The sequence below is a fragment of the Mustela nivalis genome, assembly GCF_964662115.1.
Source record: "Mustela nivalis genome assembly, chromosome: 9".
Lineage (NCBI taxonomy): Eukaryota > Metazoa > Chordata > Mammalia > Carnivora > Mustelidae > Mustela > Mustela nivalis.
Genome location: NC_139028.1, coordinates 54,706,408 through 54,722,950, shown reverse-complemented (window position 1 = coordinate 54,722,950; position 16,543 = coordinate 54,706,408). Strand labels below are relative to the sequence as shown.

General features: G+C 38.5%; 1 protein-coding gene across 3 annotated transcripts in view; it reads right to left on the bottom strand.

Moving 5' to 3' along the window:
* Positions 1-256: 256 nt before the first annotated feature.
* The window catches only part of RAB30 (RAB30, member RAS oncogene family), an 80,618-nt gene continuing 64,331 nt past the window's right edge, over positions 257-16,543 (bottom strand). For all 3 annotated transcript variants that reach the window (XM_082682896.1, XM_082682898.1, XM_082682897.1), the window contains exons 4-5: positions 12,240-12,423; positions 257-9,379 (exon numbers count right to left, since the gene is read on the bottom strand). In XM_082682896.1, the coding sequence (XP_082539022.1) occupies positions 9,129-9,379; positions 12,240-12,423 (435 nt within the window). In that variant the 3' untranslated portion in view covers positions 257-9,128. The remainder of the gene's footprint in view (positions 9,380-12,239; positions 12,424-16,543) is intronic.

The window sequence follows — 16,543 nt, the reverse complement described above, 5'->3', positions numbered from 1 at the left end:
TCGTATAGCAGAGTATTATAGTTATAATATAGTATTAGAATCAGAAGGCCTTAAAATTATTTAATCTAGTCCCTTGTTTTACAAAGGAGAAATTTATGGTGCAAAATGTTAAATGACTTGTCCAAGGTTAGCCAATTAGAGAATAAACAAACTCAGATGCCCAAATTCAGAGCACATTCCACCTCATGCTGAAGGACTTTCATGTACTTAAAGCTTATTTGCTTCTGTGTACTTTGATAGCATATGATACTCCACATGTGGGCAACAGGAAATGTTTATTTATATACAAGTACATGAGAAAGCAATTTCCATTCATCTTTTTAAAAAAACTTTACAAATAAAAAGTTATTAATACATTCATCCTTTGCACACAAAATACATTCTTTTTACTTTTACTCTCAGTATGAATTATCTTTTAATTAAAACTTAAGCTATAATGGACAGGTGGTTTGGTGACTTGACAAGCTTTTTTCAAGATGGAAAAATCCCCCCTGGGGCAAATAATACAATATGTGTGAATAAAAATAATTAATAAAAAAAGATGGAAAAATCCAAATTTTAAAGACAGTCAGTATGTAAAGGAAAGTATATATTAAAAGTGCTCCTTCATTGAATCCTAGAAGATTGAATGAGTACTTTCCAACATGGTTTGTAGCTATCCCTTGAAACAATGGAGAGGACCTTAGAAATTCTCTATGCGATGACAACTCAATTTCTACAAGACTGAAGCAGCCTTCATGAAATTGATTATCATATATAGATGGTAGGTTCATAGAAAGATTTCTACAGACATATTGAGATGTTAGCCATTATTCGGGGGTCTCCTAATTGACCAATCGAGTTAAGATTGTAAATTGCATTCTCCAAGTGGGATTTTAAGAGGTTCTGCTTAAGTGAACACAAGTGATTTGTTAGACTAATTGCTTTTGAGGTGTGAAAGTATATACCCATACAGAAAACTTGTACACAAATGTCCATAGCAGCATTATTTATAACCACCCCCAAATAGAAACAACCCAAGTGTTCATCAAACGATGAATGGACAAGTAAATTGTGGAATATACATACAGTGGAATATATTTAGCCATAAAAAGAATATTGATTTGTAGTACAACATAAAACTGAAAACATTATGCTAAGTGAAAGAAGTCAGATGCAAAAAAACCATATATTGTATAATTAAATAAAGTGTCCAAGATAGGCAAATCCATAGAAGCAGAAAGTAGGTTAGTGGTTACCAGATGCTGGGGGAGGAGGGTGGAGACGTAATTGCTAATGAGTACAGAGTTTTTTGGGGGGATACTTAAAATGTTCTAGAGTTAGATAATGGTGAGTGTTTTTCAACTTTTAAAAAATACTAAAAACACCAAATTGAACACATTAAAGGGATGAATTATGTCTTTATTCTAAAAAGAGGGATGCAACTTCATTAAAGACTTTTTTTGTTCACATTCCTGTTTCTGATCCCACCTTTTTAATGCGGATTGAGGTTTTCATATAATCACCTTTAATCGAAGGTTTTCAGCTAAGTGCACTCAAGTCATTATGGGCTTATATTCCTAACAGGCTTTTTATTAAACAAACTAAATACATGAACACATAGGACAATACAGTGTACTATATATTAACATTTAAAACCAAGTATTACGCCTGTATTGAAGCAGATAGTTAAGATTTTACATACTGGTGTATTCAGATATTACTGAGAGCCTATGCTTAAAACCAGCCAGATATTAATAACTGAGTTCATAAGATTTGATGGTTAACATGTTTGTTAAAACTATGTGTATGTTAAAGGTCCATGTTTTAAAGGAAAGAGATAGGAAAGGGGGGAAATTCAGGGGTTCTCTAAGTCTTTATAAAACAGCTTCTCTAAATATTTTAACAAGCTGCTGAGAAGACTTCCAGAATGATATATTTTGCATTTTATTTCATCCCTACACTAAAAGTCATGCATTAAAGTATTGTAACAATATATGTGGGGCACAACTTTTTCCCTTTAGATGATCAAAAATCTCTTCTTAATCCTTTATTATTTGAAATTTTAAGCAGAGTTTTTTTTGGAGGGGTGTGTGTGTGTTGCTGAAAACAGCAACTTTACTCACACACTTACATTTATGTAAGTGTATTTACATAAATACATTTATGTAGCTCCCTTACATATCATCAAAGGAGCTCCAACCATCTGGTATGTCTAGAGGACACTTCAGTGAGCAGAAATTAGAAGCCAACATTCCAGTCATTTTGAAATTTTCCACAAAAGGGACATGAAAGCCCCAACACGCCTTAAAGGAATAAGAGGATTAAAAAAATGTTTTAAATCAATTGACATTCAATGTCAAATAGCCTACAAGAAAGTTCCACTAGCATTCTGCAATTGTATAGAATGAGAGAGTATTTCTAATGATTACATTCCAGAAAGCAATACGTTTAGCAGCTGTTTTTCAGAAGGCTTATCAAGTTTTGCTATTGTTATTTAATCCAGGCATAACTGTATAACCTTAAACAAAGCTGTGGACCATTCAACTAACTAAGGATAAATTACCCTAACAGACCAGATTCTTTTGTTGTTCTGTACATGAGTTTTTGCTTTATTAGGCATTTGGTACTCCAGTTTTTATTTCAGAATACAGTGCACAAGTAGAAAGGGGAAAAAACCCTGCTAAATTTGGGTGTTGGTAATTATGTCCATCAAATATACGTCATCTATGAAATGAAATTCTAAAAGCAGATGACAAAACTAGGATTCATGACTCTATTTTTACCAAGAGGAGAAAACAAGAACCACACAACCAGAATAATTCTTCAGAAGCACACTTTGTTATCAAGTATATAAGGAAGAAAAATAAATGGATAATTGAAAAGTTAATCAACAGTGAAATTATGATCCAAATCTGATACTAATAAGAAACTAAGAATTTATAAATACCTAGCCTGACACTACCCAAGAGAATAATGATTATCACCATGGTGAGCTTTTTCTGACTGTCATTAAAGGGAAAAAAGGCAAAGGGCAATAATAAATGGAAAACATGGTCCCTTACAAAGATAGGATCAACCCATTTTTCTTCCCATGGAGAATGGGCTCAAGAAGAAAGAGGTTCAAATTGCACTGTGAGGTATTTCAGTAATAAAGTTAAGTTTCCTGATAATGAGGAGTTTGCAACCCTGGAATTGTCCATTGGGAAAGAGTGTAAGATTACCTTTCCTGAAATATGTAAAGAAATAAAGAGACTCTTGGGTGATAGTAATGTCCAAAGGCAGAAAGATGGAGCAAATAAGTGACTTCTTTTTAAGGCCCTTTCAGAAACGGTGCTCTTTTCTTCAAAGTTGAAATGGATTCTTTGTTTTGACCTAAGGATCTATATTGTATCAGACCATCCAAAGTCTGCCCTTAAGTAAAGAGAAAAGAACTAATGTTTGACTGCATACTGCCTACTGAGCACTGTACTAACTTTCAATTTATCTTACCTAATTTTCACAATAATCCTAACCGGTATTATGAGTCTATCTCATAGATGAGGAAACTGATCCTCAAGAGATTGTGCTTTGCATAAAGATACAGCTAATTCATGGCAGTACTAGGACTCCTCATATCTAACCTGGTGTTCCCCCTTTATACACCTCCCCCCTTTACACACTCCTTGAAGTGTTAAAGTTATAACCCATCAAGGATTCCATTAGGATCCAGAACACAACATCTCCAAAAATTCTGCTCTAATTCAGTGGAAATTAAGAATTTGTCTCATGTACCTAAGTAACTCAAAGAGGTGGCTAGCTTTTGTGCTCTAACCTCTTATTTAAAGGAGTCAAAGAAAGTCTTATCCAAACTCAAGTGTTTCTCACCATACGGATGCAAGACCAATGACTTATAAAGACTAATGAAAACCCATCTATCAGCCTAACAGGGATGCAACTTATTTTGCAGGTGGAATCATTTGGTCATGGGCTTTATTAGTAAGTGTTGCTTATAGTGTCTCTGATTTCTGAAAACTCATGTTTTGTTACTTTTTCTACTGAAGAAATTTGGCCTTGGTTCTATTAAAATAATTTGCAAATCATGGGGTTTTTTTTTTATTTTTTTTCCAAGAGAATCAACCCAACTAACCAACTGTCATTTGAGATTCTGCCAAGACAGATCTTAAGATCTCCTTTATGCCATGAACACACCAGCCCATCTCTAATGGAAGCCGCAAAACTTCATATTGGTTTATTTATGGGATCTTTAACTGAAGATTCTGTTCTGCAAAAAAGGCCTGGTCTGAAATCCTGGATACCAGTTATTCACTAAACTGAGCATGGCCTATGTTTGCCACGTGACAAAAACATAATTTCCATGATTCTACATAAATTCTATTAAAACAATACTTCTTTTTAGCTCAAGAACCAGTTTATGATTTCAACTGGACATCAGTGAATGGACTGACGAAGCAGTCCCAGCCTAGGGCATAATGACAAGCCAGTCTTTTAGCCAAACAACATGTAACCAACCTCCTTCCAAGAAGACTGGCAGAAAAGCAGTCCTTAAAAAAAATCATTAGCTGTAAGTTAACATATTTAACTGAACATGTTATGAGAGGCAAAGTGCTACAATGTAAATTAATAGGTCATCTAGTCGAACCTGAACCTTTCCTCATCATCTAGCATCTGCTTGATGCATACTATTACCTAAGGCAGCTCCTTCCATTGGTGACCCGCCGTTTTGAGAGAGTTCTCCCTTAGATCCCAAATCTGTGGCCCTATGGCCTCAGTGGACCTCATTCCATCCTTTTGAACCAGTCTTGCTCTAATTCACTAACTGTATCCCTCTCTCTTTCCCAGGCTAAATCTCCCCCAACTCCTTCAAATATTCTTCAAATGTCATAAATTTTAAATTCTTCACCATCTTTATTATGCTTCAGTTTCTTTTTAATTTCAAAAGTATAGTTCCCAGAGGTGACTATAACCTTCCAACATCATAGGCTTAGGAAAGATGAAGTGTCAGCTCTCTTGTTCCAAGATTACTATATTAATTAGCTGCTTGAAGATAGGATAATTTCTTAATTCAGTATGATTTCTACCTAGTGTGATAAATGTAAGGGAAGGCAGCTTTCCTTTTAAACAAATACACTCATGGGACAGAAATGAAATTTGAAAAGAAGAAAAAAGAGCACATTCCCCTCATCCCAAAATTAGTGCTCAACCAGATTGCTTGTGTGGAGTAATGTTTGTCTGAACCAGGAGATACACATCTTATTCACTGTCTTTGAACTTCTAGTTAAGTCTCAAAAGTATTATAGTTGCTTTAAAATGCATCTGTCAGCACCATGGTTGAGGAAAGTAAGTAACCAGTTGCAGTTGGGAAAAAAAAAAAAAAAAAATCTCGAGACAACAAAGGGCAAACCCTAAAAGAGCTAATAGGGCACTATTCCCTAAAGAACAGAAGGCTATGAGTTCTGCAGACTTAAGAAATAGAAAACGTATATTTTTAGAGCCATTGTTTTGATATGTGGGGAACAAAATGAAAGTTTTTTTCTGGTTGTGAGATATCTTATGTGACTTGGTTTATAAAAAAAGATGTTTTCATTTAGTCAGAAGAGCAATTCAAAATCACTTGCAACTGTTATCTATTCAAGATGATTCATTAACTGAAATTTGATGCTGAATCTGGAAGAATTATGGAATAGCCGAGAAGTTAAATGAGGCAAATCATTGACCTAACACTGGAACTCACCAGTATCCTCCAAAGGTATGCAGTCATGAATAGACCCACTCCTCTGTTCAATTCTGCCTCCTCTCTCCAACAAATCTAAGTTGTTTAAAATAAATAATCCTAACCCAAATATATTATATTGACCAGTGGTTTTTACCCTTTTTCAGGAACTGTCACATTACCAAATCAATCCCTTTGACTTTCATTTCTAGTTACACTTGCCACTTTACTCAGGAAGAGATGGTAACATGAAATGAGTAGAAAAGACGGGGAAAGAAAGACCAGGAACCCTAATGGCCTAATCTAATTTGCAGAAAGGCCAATTGGCCCTGCATAATCAAAATTAAATATTAATACAACAAGAATAATAAAAACATAAGAAGCCTTATATAGGTAAAGGAAAAAGCACAAAATCCTATGAGGATACAGACTACCCAAAGCTACAATAAAATATCATTAATGTCAGCGAGCTATATGATTTCACAGGTTCTCTCACGCCTGATTCTAGGACATAAATATGATGGGTTTTCATTGGAAAAGGAAAAGTTTTGCCAAATATTTTGTAACTTTATTAAAAGAAGAAAAAAATGGAAGCAGACAGACTCTGATAGTGTGAGGCAGACCAAGCCAAGCTGAATTATAAGAAAGCAATTCTCTTTTTCATCCACCATGAAGTAAGACTTCATTTTTATTTAAGAAGGGTCATCTTAGCAAATGTTGCCATGGCAATAACCACCAGTAAGCAAACCAATGAGTTTAGTTTCCGGTCTAGGTTAAGAAGATCACATTTAATCAGTATCCTTTCTCAAGTTCTATTAGAGAAATTTCTATGTAACTGGCCAACCTCCACTTGGCACTAAGTCATTTATTCAACTAATATTTATTGAGCACCAACAATATGGTCAGGGATTGTTCTGAAACTAGAGATGTACCAGTGAACAAGTGTCCATAAGGCCTAATCTGGAATTCACACAACTAAGGCAAGGAGAAAAGTTCTAAATTCCCATGTATCTCTACCTATGGGCCATGGATGGGTGACTGTACATTATGGAAAGGCTGCAAGGAGTAACAGGAAAGGAAGGGCCCAAGAGCAGAACTTTCTAATCCCCTTAGGAGTATGACCAAGGGTAGACTGAAGCAGCTGAGCCCTAGGGAAAAGGAATTTTAGAGTGCAAGAATAATCCTAGAAGCTGTTCTACAACTAAATTTGTCTAACCTAATTGTCTGCAGTCACAAAGCAGTTTTAGTTTCAACACACTTGCTGCTGTGGAGATAGAGTTCAGTTATGATTTGGGAATTGGATTTTTGCCCTAAAGAAAAGACAATAAATCTAAACCTTTAGACATTTCCTTACAGTTTTAAAAAGAGAAGTTCTAATGCCCACTTTGACAACTTGTTTTCTGAGTACTTTCATTGTTGCTGGCTTAGGGGAGAAAAGGGGAGGGAAAAGCAACAATTATTGAAATTATTTAGGTTGGTATTTATTAAAAGGACTTTTCTTTCCTGGAGAAACAGATTCAAAATGAAAGCAATTCAAACTTCTGGGATCTCTTTCTGTCACCCATAGGAGAGGATCAGAACAAACACAGTGAAGCCAACCAAAAGTATCAATCCCTTATACAATATGTATAATTTGTATACAGAGATGAGTCAGTTTGAAATCTGCTAGAGGAACACTGGAAATGCTTTATCAATATCGTGTCTCTGTGCACCTCATTTCTTTAAAATTAAACAGCTTTCAAACATCAACATATCAGGACCAAGATTGCCACCATCTACAACAACAGAAATTGCATATCCTGCCCTTATTCCATTATTCATCCCTCAGCGATGCCAAGTGGCAAGCTACAGAAACATCTGACGGCATCAACAGCATACAGGTTTAATTATTTCCCCAATTTGCATTTATATCAGTGAACAAATTGGAAGGCATCAAAGTATGGCACTAAAGAAATTAGTAACAAATATCCAGCAGCACATCTTCCATCTTGAGTCGTGTTTTAAAATTGGCTAATTAAAGGCATATACACCTCCGTTTGAATTGGAGATGTGCAGTAACACATGCATGTAAAGGGAGGGAGTTAAAAAAAAAAAAAAAAAAAGAAAGAAAGAATGGGGATACCAGGAATACCAGGAGAGAAAGGAAAAGAAAAATAGGAAAGAATGTATGGTCGTGTGTCTGAGAGTAACTTTACAACATGAAGGAGGCAACTAATGACAGCTCCGCCTGCTTCCACAAGCAGAATTTTTCCAAGGTTACTGAAGATACAAAAATGGTTCATGAGACTTTTCCTCTGTTGCTATTGTCACTTATCATACTAAAAACATGTACAAAATTCTAAGCCTTGGTCTGTCCAAGATGGATAGTACCAGGAAGTAAAAGATGTCACCTGCTTATCAAGGACTGTGCTCTGCTTAGAACTCTGCATCGCAGTCCATTAATCCACAGTATTTTGGTCAGATCAGGTCTGTTTTCTTGTATTACTCATGATGTCTTAGAGCTAGTCTTTTACATTAGAATATCACCAGCCATTTTTTTTTCTCAATTTTCTAATGTTTTCATTTACTTAAAAGGCTGGAAAGATGAGAGAATAGAAGAAGAAAATGGTAGAGATTTAGAGGGGAAAGAACATGAAAATATTTTATTTTCCAACAAATCCACCCTAGAGAAGGTAGTAATGAGACTTTGAGAAAGAGTGCTGATTCATGGACTTCCCTTTTTTTTTTATTTCAATGTAATACATTTAAGGACATCGATGTACTAAATTGTTTGGTCTATGAAAGAGCGGATTCATTAGCACCAAAAGGAGTCATGGAGCTTATATATAATATTAAACCAATGATTGTTAACTGTTGGTCATGGGAAAAGGTTTCATTTCATTTTTACATCCCAAAGTTCTTGAAAGTGCCTGTGGACAAGAGAAGTAACACTTTTCAAAGTCTCCATGGAGTCATCAACACACACCACAGAGGCAGTACTTGGCCTTCCCAGTTTTGGTTTATCTGGTAGACAAGAAAACCAGGGCCCCCAGAAGCCCTAAAGCACAGCCCCTACATGCACCCATTGACGTGCAGGAGGGATCTCCCTACAGTACATTTCCCCCAGGGCTGTGTTCAGGAATGCGCTTTTACTTGCTTTTTTTTTTTTTTTTTTTTTTTTAAAGAACAAAAGCAACATGCTCTGCAGATCACGGAGCGCCTAGTGCAATTTTCTCCTTGCTCCAACTCCTGACTGCAAAAGGGTGAAACCGTTATATGTTCTGCTAATGCTGGCCTGTGGACAAAGCCTTCGGCCTGCCATGCTCTGTAAGCTCTGGATCCCACGGGAGTCAGAAGGTCTGAGAGCAGGAGCCATAGTCATCACCAGATCTCCCCCAGCAATTTGGGGCCCATCGGGGCAGCTGCTGATTCCTTTTGCTTCTCCTTGCCTCAGCCTTTAGTTGAAATTACAACAAGTCAAATAGCTGATGCTTTTCCCTTCTCCGGGTAAGGGCGAGGATACATTGTTTACAAGTGTGTTCTGCCTGGCTTCACTGATGAGGCGGCACGCTAAGTCAAGGAAGAGTTTCTCCACGTTATCTGATTCCTTGGCAGAGGTCTCCAGGTAATACATGTCCTGAGCTTCTGAGAATTCTTCAGCTCTCTGCTGGGAGACCTCTCTCCTTTCAGCCAGATCAATCTTGTTGCCTGGAACAGGAATAGATCAAAGAAGGAAACATCACTGGACTTTTTACAGGCTCTGAAGCCTCAAAATTCTATTTCGTATCTGAAGTCAAATCAGACAGATGGGCAAGTAAAGCAAAGCAAATGTGGCTGTGATTACTGCAATGTGTAAGATATCAATGCCATTTGTAATGGCAAAGACCTGGACACAACCCAGATGCCCCTCAGTTGCGCACTGGCTTGAATGAAATTTGGTCCATCTATCTGCACAATGAAGTTATTTGCCTCTCTAAAAAGCAGTGAGGAATGTCTCTGCATACTGCTATGGAATGAGACACGAGGGTATACTGTTAAGTGAATAAAGCCAACTAGAAGCTGACCTGCAATGAAGCCATATTTTCTGTCCTGTATCCACCTAAGGGAACATCATGCCAAGTGTAGCCTATCATAGTCTTGTGAGTCAGAGCATTTGGTGGAGCCTAATAGACAACCCCTCTGGGCACTACAGAATTCACCACACACACACACACACACACACACTAGGTCTGTTCACTGAAAAGCCTAGGAAGAATCCTATCAATTTGGTTGTGGCCTCTAAATATAACTTCACATTAATAATAATCAGTGCTTCTTGAAATGGGTAATTCCCGGTCTGGGGCAGGAAACGCACTAATTGTGCCTAGAATGCTTACACCAGAGAGCAAGCAAGGTCATCGTCAAAAGGTATCTAAGGAACTCAGGAGACCATATGAGTTGGAACAGTTGGACCCTCAATGATAAGAACTGCCAGGGCCTAGAAAATGTTGAGTATACTTAAATCTATAATAATGTTCAAAACAGAAACAAATTTTAGTAGTTACTTCTTGAAAATACTAGGGAAAGAACTCATTATTTTAAAAAGTGGGAAATTTTAAAAAGGGGAATCAAGCATTTTTCTTGGCTGTACTATGAGAACTGTACCTCAGAATATCAACTGGGAAATATATTCACTAAAAAGAAAAACAAACTGCATCTGACCAGGCCTCTAAATTTACCTACAACTCTCCAAGAAATACAGGTAATAAAGGAACTTGTCAAAGTATACTATGGTGGTCTGAAATAACAAAATTCAGACTTGAAAACTCTGAAGGATAAACATGTGATTTAACAAATTCCAGGGGAGAAAAAAAACAGAGGGACAACCTACAGGCAAAAAGAGAATTAAAAGACACAAAAATCCATGAGAACATATGAGCCTTATTTAGATCTTTGACATGAACAAATTTTTTAAAAATGTCTGAGTTAATCAAGGAACTCAACATTGTCTAAACATTTGATGCTATTAAGAACTTAATTTTTTTTTAGGTGTGAAAATGGATTTGTGCTTAGGTTCTCTTTCTTTAAAAATCCTATTTTGAAGTTATACACTGAATTATTGAAAGATGAATTAATACAGCATCTGGGATTTGCTTCAAAATAATCTGAAGGCAAGGGGTGACAACATAAAGGGGGAGCAGATTAAATAAGATTGGCCATGAGCTGATGATCCTCAAATCTGAGAGATGTGTACAGGCGGGTTCCTGATACCATTTTTTCTACTTTCACTTGTGTTTGAAATTTTCCATAATAAAAAGGCTTTTTTTTTTTAAAGCCAGTGCCTCTTTCATACTGAATGGACTAATTATCTCCCATCAAATCTCCATTTAACTTCCTTAGATAGAATCCCAAGGAATTTGCTTTGACTCAAGTTCTGAAGGGCTTTTTGTGGAATCGAAAGAAAGCCCAAGTCCTGAGATGGGTGCTTTCAAGCGCTTCATGACAAACATTCTCCGGTGTGCAAGAGGGTTTTCAGGAGTGGGCACAGAGCACTAGCTCATAGAGAGGCAGATACTTAACCCAGCCACCTGAAAGAAAAGTCCAGCAACTTATTACAGAGCAGCACAGCAGTTGGACAGATACAAGGTTTGGAGTTGATCTTAACATGCTATGCAACGTTGGGCAAAGAACTTCAACTCTCTGGGCCACAGTTTCCTCATGCGTAAATTAGGAATCATTACATATAAATTTCCTAACATGATTCCTCGCACATGAGTGCTAGCTATAATGCTTACTGTTTAAGTGTTTACTTAGCTTACTGTTAACCATAATTTGTGTCTTAACAATGCTTCTAAGATTCTCTACCTGGATGTCCAAATTCAAGTCTTGCTAGAATATACAGCAATATTCCTTTTTAGGAAGAAAACATTTTAACAGCCATATATTATTAACATTTTTCATCACCAGGAGAAGAGTTTTTAACAACCCAATCCATGTCACTGCAATCTCATTGTTAATGGGCATATTCGTCACCACAGAAACTCATGGGTTGTTTTCTGTTTTTCTGCCTTACTAAACAGAGGTTCTACCCTCCCACAAGATGAAACAAACTGCAGAATTTCCCTTAATGGATTCTCCCTGAAGTTAGAATTTCTCAAGTCAGCACAAATGTAAGAAGAGAGAAAAAAAAAAAAGTCCATTTCTTTAGGCAATAAGAAATTAAGAATAAATTCTTTATTAACTTCTGAGATAAGGTTTATATCTAGACCAGCAGTTTCCAGGATTTTGTAACTAGATTTTTTGGGTAATGCTTAGCAGTCCACATAACTTCCATGGCAGTCCACCTTCTTGCCTAGAGCCTTCATTGACAGAAAAATCAATCAGCAATATTTTCAACTTTACTTTTCTAAACATCGCCTTGGGATATGACCTATTTCATTTTCTCCTCAATTTCAGAACTGAATGTTGACTGCATGAATTATATAGCTGTAGACTACGTTAGTGGAAGGTAGCAAGGCATAAGCAATATGTGATTATAAATTCTCTGATGGCCACAAATCAATTTCCCTCCTCATTAGTCCTTACTTACCCACTAGCACAGTGATGACCTTGTTGCTGGCATATTGTTCTATCTCCCGCAGCCACTCAGGAAGGCAACGGAAGGATTCCTCACAGGTTATATCATAGGTGAGGATCAAGGCATTGGCGCTTCGGTAGTAACTCTGGGTAATGGACCGAAATCTTTCTTGACCTGCTGTGTCCCAGATCTGAAGCTGTAAAGGGGTAAGAGAAAGATCTGGTTGGAGAAGCAGAAAAGAGAGCGTTGCCTTGCTTTAGTTTAGAAATGGAAACACCTCACTCAGTTTCATGGTTATTTTCTGCCCTAAGAAACAAACAAACCAACAAAAAAAAAAACCAAAAACCAAACAAACCCAAAAAACAAAACACCAAAAATTTTTTTTTTAAAGATTTTATTTATCAGAGAGAGAGAGCGAGTATAGGCAGACAGAGGCAGAGGGAGAAGCAGGCTCTCTGCCGAGCAAGGAGCCCGATCCCAGGACTCTGGGATCATGACCTAAGCCGAAGGCAGCTGCTTAACCAACTGAGCCACCCAGGCGTCCCTTTTTTTTTTTTTTTTTTTTTTTTTAAATAATGTGGTAGGTATATCTGGTTAGGGAGAGGGACTTACTTTGTTTTGGGGGGGGGGGTTCCCTTTATTATGTTACCTAAGAATTTCTTTCATTCTTTAATAAAAAAAAAAAAACTTATTGTGAGGTGCCTGGGTGGCTCAGTGTGTTACGTGTCTGCCTTTGGCTCAGGTCATGATCCCAGGGTGCTGGGATCCAGTCCATCAGGCTCTCAGCTGGGAGCCTGCTTCTCCCTCTCCCGCTCACCTCCTCCCCAGCTGTGCTCTTTCTCTCTCTTGCACACTCTCTCTCTCTCAAATAAATAAATAAAATCTTAAAAAAGTTATTGAGCATTTAGTATGTATCAAGCTCTAAGCATTTTACATGTAACAAACTCAGTGAATAGGTACTATTACTCCACTTCTCACATGAGGACACTGAGGCACAGAGAGATTAATTAAGTTGCTCAGTGTCTCACAGCCAATATGTCCCAGAGCCAGTTTAACCAGGCTATTGTGGTCCCAGAGTTCATGCTCATAGCTACAATAATGTATTACAAACAGGATAGAGAGCAGGCGGTCGTTCTGTGACTGTTGGCACTTCAGGCAGCAACTGGAGCGGAAGAACATCCGAGCTCAACCACCTTTTCCAGGTCAAAACTCAAAGGGCTCTAGTAAGATATTATCTTTGTTAATGAAAATGGGAACGATGCCATGGCAGATAAAATAATTCCCCTCCCGCCATTTTTAAGCTCTGAGACTGTAGGCAAGTCACTTGATCTCCGGGTTTCGGGTGTTTCTTTTCTTTTCTTTTTTCTTTTAAGATTTTATTTATTTATTTGACAGATCACAAGTGGGCAAAGAGGCAGGCAGGGGGCAGTGTGGGGGGCGGGGAGCAGGCTGCCCACTGAGCAGAGAGCCAGATGCAGGGCTTGATCCCAGGACCCTGAGATCATGACCTGAGCCGAAGGCAGAGGCTTAACCCACTGAGCCAGCCAGGCACGCTAGGGCTTTATAAAAAGATGTTTGTAATAGCCAAGCCTACTGGAATTTGCATTTTTCTGAAGTCACCTACCAGTTATAAGACCTAACAACTGATGGTTCTAATAATAAAGAAGAAAATAAAAAACATTTCTCCCCAGATTTCCCTGCACAGAGCAGAAGACTACAAAGAGAGCCGTACTCCAGAGCCTTCTGAGTGCAGGACAATGCAGAAGGCCTTGAGAAATAACATCAAGAGTAAGAATGTTCCCTTCTAAACTGCATAAACTTCATGTCACAAAATGGATTCACCTCCATTAAGAGAACATCATTTCTTCAAGGAAAACCTTCTGGAACATTCAAATTGGGCCAGCTTCCTCATCCTCACCTCCCACCCTACCCGCCCCCCGCCCATAGTCTCTTCTGCAACCCACTCTGTAATTCTCCCTCATAGCACCTGACACACTTGAATAGTTTATTTGTAATAATATGTTTGATAACTGTCTCTCACTAGACTGAGAGTTTCCTGAAGGGGAAATGGTCCATTTTATTCACAGAATCCCCCACTCCAAATAAAGTGCCTGCCTGGCAGACAGTAAATGTTCACATATGTATTGCTGGTCTCATTTAATCTTTACAACAACCCAGGGAGGTAGGCGGGTTTATGCCTTTCCTCCATCTACTCACTGGCTACTCACAAGGTTGGGACTCGGACTCCAGGTTTTCTATACCCAGTTGAGGATGCATCCCATCACCATGCTGCCTTTGCGCCAAAAACTAATTTTGCTATACATCTGTATCCAAAGAGGATGAGTTAGTTGGTGTCACCCTCTGTTCATACCAGTGTAGCTGAGAAGACTAATGAGGGACCAGTGGTCCCTAGCCCCGAGCAGTGGCACAAGGCTCTCCTTTGATCTGAAGTCGCAGCTGCTCCTTATGATGTACATGAAAGTCTGTGTGTGCTGAAGGCGACCATACAGATGTTACGGCTTTGGCTGGGACAAAAGCTATTTCTCTGCTCTGCTTTCAACCTAGGGACATGGTTCCCCTCTGCCAGGATGTGTCTTTAGGACAACAGACTATTGTTTTCATACCACAATGAGCTTTGAAAAACACTTGTCATTGAATTTAATACTGTCAATTATCAGAAATCACTATGTTCTCATGATTGGCACATCTTGAGAACAGCTCTGAGGGTTAAAAATATTTTCTAAAAGAGTGATTGTATGGCCTTGCCCAGATGGAGGCTGCTTTCTCCTAGGGGGCTGCCCTGTTCTAGCCTCACAGTTGAGTCTTAAGAATATCCATGTTCTACTGCCTTTATCATTCCATTTGGTTTCACTATTTTCTCTGCAACTCATTCACTCATTTTCAGCATTTGTATGTCATTAATGTATGTAGAGTGCTAGGCACAGCGTGGGTAACTAGAGGAATACAACACAATTCCTGATCTCAAAGAGCTCACCATCTACAGGGATATCAAATATAGTAAACTAACCATAATAAAAAAGGAGAAGTTCTTCTACTGAAGAGTCGCCATCAGGAGAGAGTGTCTCCTAGGTTTTAATCTCATGCTGGTCAGTATGTTCTCAATACTGCAGCCATGGGCTTTCTAACCATCCTCATCTCCAGCAGGGGTGACACTGTTTGCCTACACTCTTAGCACCATTAACTTCTCTCTCCTATCTCACTGCTGCAATCCTGCAATGCAGTCCCAGGTGCACCTGAGTGCCTCTGTGCCAGAGGGAGGACTTGGAGGGCAAGGGCTACCTCTTATTGAACCTTATACCCCAGTGACTTCCTACGAGAGTACATGGTACATGGTGGACACATGTGAATAATGGCTAGCTGCATGAAAAAAAGATGGCGGAAGGACTGGCTAATTCTGCTTAAATGACTGGTAGGATATTAAAGAGGATTTCACAGATAAAATGTTTGAGCTAGGGGACAATGAGTTCCTAGAGGGCAAAACTGCGTTACCTAACACAGTGCTTTGCATGCATCATCTACTCTACTGCAGGAGTGATAGAGGGAAGAATGGAAGAACAGATGGTCAAATGAGTAAATATATGTGCACATGTTCAAGACGTTCTTTTCTATGCAATATATACCTGCTTACAAAGACAGCCAGCAAGTCTTCTCTTTATAAGTACTCTCCTAAGGCTACAGTGTTGTAGCCTCAGCTTAAAGTTTTACTTGTTTTTGTTTGTTTGATAGACTTCTAAAAAAATGGATAGGAGAAAATTCTACATCTGTTTTAATCGCACTGTCTACTCAAGGTCATTTCAAAAGGCAAACCACGTTAAGGGAAGGGTCTCAACTTTGCCTTTACTGACTTGGAACTAAGGCTTCACTGCCACAAGAATGTTTCTAATACCTTCGATCCCCTGCCTTCAATCCTGAAAGCCATCTGCAAAGAAACAACCGAAGAGGGGAGGCCAAAGTGGGGAGATGAGAAGTCAGGAGAGAGGCCTGGGGTATGGGGCTGCCTTGGCTTTCACCAGGCAGGTGATCCTGTGGGATCACCTTTGTGGTCACCTGTGAGTCCTCTGTGGGACTCCAAGAAACCCAGCAAACTACTTGCAAAAAGACACTTAAAACATCACTGAGAAGAGGGATTCAGTGAACATTAAAGAACCAGGACAACAATGAGACAACAACTGCATCATCCCTAGTGATGCTTGGGCAACTCTAGCCTCATTCACAGAAAGACTAAAGACATTGCTCCTCAGGCGTCCACGTGCTAATGAGGCCTTTAGATTAATGGGGTTGAGGAGGGTCATTCT